General features: G+C 46.5%; 1 protein-coding gene across 2 annotated transcripts; it reads right to left on the bottom strand.

Annotated features, from left to right (window-relative positions):
* Positions 1 to 34: 34 nt before the first annotated feature.
* On the bottom strand, positions 35 to 9,077 carry ZNF619 (zinc finger protein 619). Of its 2 annotated transcripts, none has more exons than XM_037526752.2 (5): positions 8,387 to 9,077; positions 7,549 to 7,632; positions 5,285 to 5,411; positions 4,616 to 4,732; positions 35 to 3,211 (listed from the first exon to the last, which is right to left on the bottom strand). In XM_037526752.2, exons 1-5 carry the CDS (start codon positions 8,588 to 8,590, stop codon positions 1,782 to 1,784), a joined length of 1,962 nt encoding a protein of 653 aa, XP_037382649.1. In that variant the 5' UTR covers positions 8,591 to 9,077; the 3' UTR covers positions 35 to 1,781. The 2 variants fall into 2 exon arrangements, with proteins under 2 accessions (XP_037382649.1, XP_037382652.1); XM_037526755.2 differs by having other exon boundaries at positions 8,895 to 9,060.
* Between the last annotated feature and the right edge of the window lie 1,121 nt (positions 9,078 to 10,198).

Raw genomic sequence — 10,198 nt, 5'->3', positions numbered from 1 at the left:
GGCGCCTGGGCTGTGCAGGCTCAGGGACCCCGTTTAGATGCTAGGCTGAGCAGTACTTAGGAAATCATGGTTTCCATCTGCCCTTTTCAAGTCCTTCAGCTTCCTAGGACCTAGCGGTGTGGGAGGTGTTTTTAGGGCACACCTTTTCGGTAACCAACTAAAATCGCCAGGCATCCTAGATAAAAAGGACAAGTCAGAACCTTGGTTTTTCCCTATGTAGAGTGGGAATAACGATGACACTGGATCAATGTTGGATGTGAGGCTTAAATGAGATATATGTAAAGCACCTTTCACAGAGGAGGCCTCAAATAAATACTAAGTATTTTAAAAGCCTGTCGATGCCCTCCTTGCAGACCTACTTTATGGTATTATAATAGTATACATATCACTTTCCTAGCACTGCCTTCCCAAGTTATTACTTAAAGTACCTCTTTTTTCCATGCTGCGGGGCTGTCCTGAAGCAGTGATTCTGAGAACGGTCAAGGTCTCTAGCCACTAGATGGAAAGTATGGAAAATCAGTGACAAATGAACACTTGGCAGATGTGTCCTTAACTATTCTTAGTGTTACCCAAGTAGCTCATTGTAAAATTATTTTAGAAGTACCATCACTCAGACTTGATCACAGGGGACATGAAGCAGGTGTAAGAACGTGTGTAAGAGTCATCAGGAATGGTCCCACTTCTGAGGCAGGAACACAGCAAGCCATTACTGGGTTTCTTTTTTCTCTGGGGCTCACCAGTGTGATGCTAACTTAGATTACTACACCCAGACACCTGCCCTAACTTGCACAAGCCCAAGTCACTTTTCATACCTACACATTTAATTGGGTACTGAAATTAAACATACGAATAAAAAGAGGAATCCAAATAGAAGAGCCACAGTCCCTTTCCAATTAAGTTTAAAGATGTAATTTTACATTATTGCTATCAATGCCAACGCATCGCTTCATATTCTTTTCACTGATTGTTCCTATGGTCTGTTGCTTACAGAGATCCTTCTAATGGTTATTATCAAGGTAATAAAAAAAATCCAAAGTTGATTCCCCAGTGACCCTTGCTACTGGCCCTCCAGTAGCCCTCCTTAATCCTGAAAGCAACCACTAGATACACTCTCTGATCCCCTCCTCCCACGAACTTTGCCTAGCTCCTATTTCACAAATTACTATGGCCCATCTCATTGTAATGTCATACTCCTAAAACTCAAAATGTTCTGCAATGGGCCTCCCTCGTGGCTCAAGGGGTTGGACATCGCACTATGAAGCAGTCTGCAGCCTCTGCAGCATGAGTTCAATCCCCGGCCAGCCAGAGAGAAATCCACATGGTGAAGCAGACCTCTCCCATCTTGCCCGCTGCTCCCCTCAGCAGTGTATTTCAGTCAGTCTGCCTGTTTTGTTCCCCATTCTGTCTCTGGTGAATCCTCTCACCCCCCGCATCTCTGCCTGTACCCCAGCTCTTGTATGCATAAATAAATAAATCTTAAAAAAAAAAAAAAACCAGCAGATATAGAAGCTTTAAAAAAAAAAAGTTCTGCAAACTTCCAATTCCAGCAGAGAAAGTAGGTAGACTGATGGTATAGGCCCAAAGTGGACACTGAAATGCGCAAATACTACCATTTCTGCCTAGGGGACTGAAGTCAATAATCAAACATGGCCCGTAAGTGGAGAATTTAAAATGGAATTGGGAAAATAATGACTTATACAAGACCAGACGAGTATCAAAGAAGACATGATCAGCAGCCAGTGTAACTTAGGTACAATGGGAGTTGAGAACATTAAGTTAGCTTACAGGGTGCGAGATAAAGGGGTCAGGCTATGAGGAGATGACTTCCCAGATGTAAAATCCTGAAAGAAATGCACTATTTGCACCGGTGAAGAACTGACCATTTCAGGTATGGGGAGCAGCAGGAAAAGAGGTGTAGAGAGAGGAAGGAGCACTGCATGTGAAGTTGGGGTAGGCCCTGGCATGGCTGGGGCAGAGAACACATATTGGGGAGGTTGTGGGGAGAGGGGTACTGCCCCAGAAGAGGGGTGGTGGGGTTTAACTGCAGATGGCACAGTAACTTGGGTGGGTTTCTTCCTAGTATGCAACTTCTGGTGGTGAATGAAGCTGGCGTTCCATTTGAAGGCTTTTCCACACACTTTACATTCATAAGGTTTCTCGCCAGTGTGGACACGCTGATGCTGAACTAGGGTGATTTTCTGATTGAATGCCTTCCCACACTCCTGGCATGCATAAGGTTTCTCCCCAGTGTGGATTCTCTGATGTACTATAAAGTGTGAGCTACAACTGAAAGTTTTCCAACATTCATTACATTTATAGAGCTTTTCCCCAGTGTGGAACCTCTGGTGCTGAAGGAATGCCCAGCTCCGGTGGAAGGCCTTGCCGCACTCTTTACACTTGTAAGGTTTCTCCCCAGTGTGGATTCTCTGATGCCGAATCAGGACTGAATTCAAACTGAAACTTTTCCCACACTCCTTACATTCGTAGGGCTTCTCCCCAGTGTGCGTTCGCTCATGGATGATGCAGTCATAGCTGCACCTGAAAGACTTCCCACATTCCTTACACTGAAAGGGTTTCTCTCCAGTATGGATTCGCTGATGCAAAGTAAGTTTTGAATTATAGCTGAAGGTTTTTCCACAGTCCTTACATTCATAGGGCTTCTCTCCCCCATGTAGCTTTTGATGCTGCAGGAGGTGGCAATTTTGGCTGAAGGTCTGTCCACATTCCTGACATGAGTATGGTTTTTCCCTAGTGTGGATTTTCTGATGCCGTGACAGTTTTGAATTATATCTGAAGGCTTTCCCACATTCTTTACATTTGTAGGGTTTTTCATCAGTGTGAATTCTCTGGTGCTGGTGAAGGTCTGAATGTTGGTGGAAACATCTGCCACACTCACCGCATTTATAAAACACCTGTTCTCTAGAGAGGCGCCGCTTTGTAATGAGGTGTGTGCTGACATCACTGGCTCCTCCCAATTTCCTGGCTGTCTCCTCTTTTTCAACAGTGGAGGTTTTATGATCCCGGGCTGTCAGTTGAGTGAAATTTCCTTTCTTTGAGTTTGTTTTGTTCCCTGTGTCATACAGCTGCAGTTTCTCTGAGCTGTCCTTAAAGTCAGGGTGCACTCGCTCCACTATTAGTCTATCGGACTCAGATTCATTAGAAATGTTCAGCCTTGGAGTTTGCTCCTCATTCCTGGTCTTGGTTTTACCACCTAGCAAGAGAAAAAGAAAACACAAAAGTCATCTATTTACATTAGAAGCATTTCTAGCTTGCCCCGGACATAAGTATTTTCTGGAGAGAGACATATCCACCTGCCTGAAAGGTTAAAAAACCAAATGGAACTAGAGAAGACAAGCAGTACTATCAGTGCAGAGAGCAGAAGCTAATAACTGAAAACAGACAGACAAAGAAAAGCGGGAATGGGATGAAGTCACAGGTAGCAGAAGCGACGCAGCAAAGTAGAGGGAGCTAAATGAGAGGAAGGAGATCTCTACACTGAGGAAGAGAGGCCTTGGTAAGCAGCTCCAGATACATGACATTTCCATCACGATAGAAAGTTCCAGTGGACCATGCTGGTTTAAAGCCTTTGCAGGCTAAAGAGACATCATGCAGCTGCATCAAAGGGAAACACAGATAACTGCAGGTAGCCACTGGGAACGGCGATTCATCAAGTTGGCCTGAAGTGTTGGCGTCAACCTAAAGGCGCTGATTAAGACAAAAGCGCAGGTGAATTACAAAGGAACATTTGCTTTACAGAAGTTCTGAATAGCACAGGAATTAGGAGCTTCAAAAGAAGGTCAAATGAATAAGAAAGTCTATTTACCAAACCTCTGGATGGTTCTTTACAATTACCTCATTCAACATCTTTTTTTTTTTTTTAAGATTTTATTTATTTATACAAGAACCAGGGTACAGGCCAGATGCGCGGGAGGGTGAGAGGATTCACCAGAAACAGAGCAGGGAACAGAATAGGCAGACTGACGAAATACGCTGTGAGGGGAGCAGCAGGCGAGACAGGAGAGATCTGCTGCGCCATGTGAGACCCTCGCAGACCAGCTGGGATCGAACCAGCGCTACAGAAGCTGCGGACACCTTCACAGCACTGCGCTCAGCCACCTATGCCACCAGGGGAGGCCCTCAACATCTTTCAAATAAAGAAACCATTCATTCCCAGTAAATAAACAGGTTTCTTTTCAAAACTATTTAAAATTTACTATTTAGGAATTCATAAAAATTCTGTCCACATGTATGGTTTCACAAACTCCTACATGTACACACACACACACGCACACAATGTTCTTATAAAAACAAGTTCTTACTTTATGTTTATGTTCTTAAACTGACCATGAGAAGTCTCTACTCACTACAAAGCATTTTGAAATCCTTTAGCTTTACACAGAAAATGATACAATATCAAATGTTTGGACTGGTCTTTTCCAGTTTGGAGTTGAAGTGCTAGTGAGGGACACCTGAGTAAAAGTGACCTTCATCCCCACAACAGCTATATGTCTCAAAAAAAAAAAAAAAAAAAAAAATCCACCCTTTTTCTTGTTAAAATCATTAAGAGATAGGAGGAGGGAGAGCAGAGGAGGAAGGCGGCAGGTGCTCCTCTTACCCGTGCAGACGCTTTTCGGGGCCTCTCCCAACCCATGCATCCAGGGATCCAGGTCCCACAGTGCTTCCCCTTGCTCCAGCTGGAATACTAGATCTGGCTTTGGGATTGGAAAATCCGCTAAAGGAGAGAAAAGGAGCAAGAAGTTAAAAAGGGTTCCTGTTGACCCCTCTCAGTCCACCCTCAGTTTCACTAGGTGAAAAAAGGAGTGGGTGTCCTGGGAGTACAAGGACATTTGTCAGTCAGGTGGAGAGAATCTGGGGCTCTAAGGAAGGCTCAGGAGGAAGCTTATTCCAGCTCTGAGAGGACAGAGTTCCCATCATCTCTGGAAGGTGTACACACAGAACCTAAAGGATTCTCAAAGAAGAGATGGGGCCAAGGTCCCCTCCAAGGAACCAGAACAGTGGGTTACCAGGAATCTTCTAAATTCTCTGTGCACAGAGCAAAGTCCCTCTCAACAGACTCCCCACCAGGAAATAGGGAATATGGGAGTTTTATGTAAAGCCAAAGTGAACCCAGATCCTTTTCTATTAGCTACTGCTGAAACTGAGGAGTAGGGACCTCAATCAAGGAGCATCAATCCTAGTGGTATCAGAACTCCAAGATTTGCTAAGGGGGAAGCCAGGAGTCTCTGAGGCAGAAGATGCACTTCAGAGGGGAAAGAGAACTTACCCAGGGAAGCCACATTTGCATAATTCTCCAGCATCACCTCCCTGTACAGGGCCCTCTGTGCAAGGTCCAGGCTGGTCCATTGATTCTGGGTGAAGTACACAGCCACATCCTCAAAGGTCACTGACTCCTAAAACAGGAAGATTCTCCTCAAGTTCTGCATGGAGCAGGGGAAAGGAAAAAGGCAGGGAGGGAAGTGCAGAACTCCAGGAAGGGATCAATCCACTGGATTAATGACTCTGAGCCCCATGGAGGGCTTGGTCTGGCAAGAAGGGTCACACAGCACCCCTGTCAGGGGTAGCCCTCAGGCAACATTCCCATTTTCAGTGAGTATAACTCTGAGGCCCCACAGCTGTTCAGCCCAAGAACACAATGCAGCATCTGCTCTTGTCTGCCTGGTTACCACATCAACCCCATACCTAGTTCCATTAGCTGGCTCAGTCTTTCTGGCATATTTTCCTAAATGACCACAGCAGCGTCTTTCATCCTGCTTCTATCCAGCCTGAAGTCCCCCACCATTCAGCCACTTTGTAGTCTTCCACCTCTACATCATATACTATAGACAAAGGAACAATTCCTTGGGCACAGAGTTCCTTTCACCCTGGATAATTCTCCCTCTCTCTACCTTATGAAGTAGCTGATTATCCCTTGAAGGCAATGTACAGTAATATCTCCCTTACCTAAGGGAATTGATGACACTCTCTGCCCTTGAACAGACCTGTCCCCATCACCTAAGCTCTGTCAAAGCTGCAATGCTGTTCCCTTCAGCAGGTGCATCTCTTTCTCCTCCTGCTACAGCCACCTCCACCTTCTCAAGGAGAAGACCATCACAAGTTCTTTAGACCTCTGTGTCGTATCCTGTTTATCTGTTACTTTTATATCAGTTTCCTCAATCATTAGCACACATCTGTGATGTAAGAATTATCATTCCCAATTTTAAATGAATACATATTATTTTAGGAGAAATGTGTATTATGCCCCTTAATTTTACTTGGGACTATATCCAGTCCTGGCAACTAAGTGAGGCCTAATGAAATGTGGTATAAATACTGTCAGGGACTTCTGGAAGGTTCCTAAAAGAACTGAGAGATTCACCTTTTTTGAACTCCTCTCCTAGCTAGAATGCACACGATACCCGGGTATCGAGCAGATAAATTGGACCGTGAAATGGCCTTGAACTCAAGAGTTGGTGCCAGGATGGTAGAGCAGAAAGACAGAAAAGAGCCTGGATGCCTGAAAACAGTGGTGCTGCCACACTAGCCCAGATAGCCTCTCCCAGCCTTCTTTTGTATGAAAGAGAAGCCTCTAGCTTATTTACGACTCTGTCACTTAGGGTTTTCTTAGTAGATCCTAATCCTGAGTGACTACTACACTCCAGGCAAAGCACATGGAGAGAACAGATTGTGCTAATACTAAAACATTTCCTGACTTGGACTAAGTGCTCAAACAGAAGTGGGTGGTCCACAAAAAAGGGGCTACATACACACTGCTCTTCTGTCTCTAGGATGGAACTTTCTCATTTTATACCCATTACACGTGACACCACATGTTCTCATTGCATGATCTAGGAAGCTAGAGGAAAAAATCAGTAAAATTATCCTCTGCTGCCATGAAAAACTGAGGGGCAAGTGCTTCCAACATTCATGAATTTGTGCCAACTAAAGATACAGGTTGCCAGAGGTTGAGCTGCAGTCTGCACTGAGCTAGTATTTAGCTCCAAACTCAACATTCCTCCAAGAATCCACACCCTCGCTAGCCCACACTCGTCAAATGCTTCCAGTTTTGACTTTACTGTGCCCTAACTCTGTGCTTTGCAGAGCAAACTCCTCACATGAAAGTATGCATTTAATCTCAGGAGGTGGTCTTCCTCTGTGAATTGTAATGCTAATTACCACTCCCCAAATTTCAATTTACCCATTAATTCCCCAGATATTATACAAATATAGATTCTAATTCAGGAGATCTGGCATGGGACTGGGATTCTGCCTTTCAACAAGTTCCCTGCTGAAATTGAACCTGCTCATCTGTAGACTATACTTTCAGTTTGCATGATTCTCATTTTCTAAAAGAACTACTTAGTTGGTGTTTCCATCTTTTCCAACCAACCTGATCCTTCCACATTTACCCACTCTCCTTCATCAACTCCTCGAAAATGTTCCTTTCCCATACTCTATTGATGGCTGCAAAGCTAAACACAGGCCAAGTCAGGCTCCTGGTCCTTTCACAGCTGTTCTAAATATGGAAAGCTGGAAGACAGCTCAGCTCACCTGGGACCACGCAGTGTGGAGCATGGTTGATGGCCACTGCTTTACACACTGCCTTCTGTGTATGGCAAAGCAGAACCTGTGGAGCTAAGAGGAGAGAAAACCATGTGACTAACTCTGTCTTGTTTCCCATCACCTCTCCCTCAGCCTACTCGCCACTCTCATTGGAAACAGTTTTTCATAAGGGTATTGAGTAAGGGGTACATGGGATGCTGCAACTGCTCCCTTTGTACAGCCTTCAGATTTTCCTGGGAGGGCTGGAAATTCCTAGAAATATAATCATGACAAAGCCTAGGGGAACCAAAATGTTACAGTTGGTGGGTTCTCCCACATGCACCTACAACTGCAGTTGCAGGACAAGACTCAGATTCAGGGTTCAACAACAGTAGGGTTTATTTACAAAGGGGAGAGAGATGGCGAAATTGGGAGAAAGGAGTGTTAGAGGCTGGACCAAAAGCAAAGGTCTCAATAATGGTCACTCTCTGCTAAGGTGAAGATCTCTGCGAAGTGGCACCACAGCAGCCAGCAATGGCAATCTGTGTCAGGGGCAGGAACCACAGTTAAAGCTATGCTAGTAGTCATAAAGCCAACAGCAACCAGCTCTTTTAGGAACACCCAGCACAGGGCTTATGGTGTCACTTAGCAGGCAATGGCAGAGGCAGAGTCAGGTCAAGTCCACAAAGGCAGGAATGGTACAGCTCAGCAAAGCTCTTCCGGACATATCTGACAGCCTCTCCAACTGCCTCTTGAGCACCTCCTCAAATCCTCATCAACTCCCCAAACGCTCTCAAGATGGTTGGAGCCTGGCTTATTTACTTTCTAGGGTGCCTGCCTTTCAAACCTGACTGGTGCTTTTAGTTGGTTGGCACCCATGTGAGAGCTCCAATAAAGTCAGTCCATTTACAATCCAAACTATACGCATGAAGCAAGGTGGGTGGGGGGGTTGGGGAATGCACCAGTTGGGCTTCATAACTGCCAAGAGGGTGGGCACTCCGATCCCAGCTGTCTGATTGGTGCTGATCAACTTCCAATCAAATTTGTTCATTTCCAGCTATAGAAGGGAAAAACCCAGCCCCTGCCAGACAGGAGCTGCACTGAGACCAGGGCAGGCTCCTGGGCAGGAAGGCTCCAAGGAACCAAAGGCACTGAGGGCCTCATCTGAGCAGGAGGCAAACTGAATCCAATGTCCCTCAGTGGGGCTGAGTAATAAACCAGGGGCTCTGCTTCAGAAAGAGTATCAGTGCAGAACTGCAGTGAATTCATAGTTTTTAAGAAAATCCCCCAAAACAATACAAAAGAGAAGGAAGGAGGTAAGAATATAAAGCTCTGGCCCAGTATGACTGCATTACCAAGTAGCTTGTATTGGGTGTTTCTAGAGATCTGAAAGGGGGCGGGCAGCCCTGGACCAAATGTTTCAGGAGAAAGGCCAGCGGTGCTCTGGCCCGTGGGGAGAGCGTGAGTCGACGGGGGCCCGACCCGGATCTGAACACACCACCCTGGCACGGAGGCGACCCCCGACGTCACCGGCTCCCCCGCTGAGTACCGCGAGTCAGAGGCCGTTACTCCGCTTCTTCGGGGCGGGCGGGTCGCGCGCCTCGGGGCCGGGGGGCTGGGCCAGGGCTCCACGCGCTGCGGGCCCCGCCGGCGGGCGTCTGCCGGGCCCCAACGCGGAGCTCCGGGACTGCGAAGGCCGCGAAGGGAGCCGGGTCGCCGAGAGCTGGCGGCTAACCGCGGGCGCCGGAAGCCCGGAGGTGCAGGGCAAGGCGGAAGCGCGGGCGCCGGCGCTACCAGCGCCTCTCTAGGAAACCGGGAGGCTGGCCCTTCTCCATGGTTCCCGCGAGCCGGCCGTCTCCCGACGAGCCCCGCGTCTGGTATTACTCTTGTCTCCTTTCACCCCAAGTAAGCCATCTACTCCTCAAAGACAGGCGCTCGACATTACGGTTCTCGTGCTTCCTCAATGGAGAGAATGATAGTAGCGTCCAACTCGGCAGTTCCAAACTCAAATTCAAGGATTGAGTCAAAACACTTGTAACATTCTTAACAGTACCTAGCCCAGAATTACAGCCAAGTAGGAGCTCTGGAAGATGTTCTCCCAGGTTCTAAAGGAAAGTCATCTTGAATTTAGAACTACAGAGTTGAGGCATCAGAGAGATACAGGTGTACTATTGTGATGTAAGTTGTCCCCCACTCCTGGTACAAAGTTCCTAAAACTTACTTCATGAGTGATAGGGGCAGAGTGCTTTTTATGTCCGGTCTTGCCCAGTTCCTGACACAAAAAGCTAACATCCTTGGAAATCTCTGCAGTAGTATCTTGTATGTTGAGATGGGGGAACAGGGGCGGAACTCCTAGGTAGATTCAGGAAGGGGACTGATCACAAGGAACGATCATGTGATTGCAATCATGTAACTTAGTTGGCTTGGATGGACCACCGACAAGGTAAGGAACACACTTGTGCTCAGTATTACCTTCAATTGCCTGAAGACTATTCTCAATTTAGTCCAACAGCAAGAGCTAAGTTTATCACTGCATTTGAATACACCCAATGGCTTCTTGCCCACCCCCAGCTAACAAAGTAGCTGGCATCCTTATTCTCTAGCCAGTCCATCCTTCCCTTACACCATGTTTTCAAGTTGTAACTGAAGATGCCAGTTT

This window comes from Talpa occidentalis, unplaced genomic scaffold, assembly GCF_014898055.3.
Source record: "Talpa occidentalis isolate TD23 unplaced genomic scaffold, MPIMG_talOcc4v2.1 talOcc4.10, whole genome shotgun sequence".
NCBI classification, from domain to species: Eukaryota; Metazoa; Chordata; class Mammalia; order Eulipotyphla; family Talpidae; genus Talpa; species Talpa occidentalis.
Note: the sequence above shows the minus strand (reverse complement) of the source record. Positions and strands in the feature narration are given on the sequence as shown.

Excerpts from the sequence above, each read along its gene's own strand:
- ZNF619 (XM_037526752.2), bottom strand. The coding sequence starts at position 8,590 with ATGAACAAATTTGATTGGAAGTTGATCAGCACCAATCAGACAGCTGGG. Across the intron at positions 4,733-5,284 it reads TGCAAATGTGGCTTCCCTGG|CGGATTTTCCAATCCCAAAG; the intron begins GTAAGTTCTCTT and ends TCTCTCCTTTAG. Across the intron at positions 3,212-4,615 it reads CCCGAAAAGCGTCTGCACGG|GTGGTAAAACCAAGACCAGG; the intron begins GTAAGAGGAGCA and ends TTCTCTTGCTAG.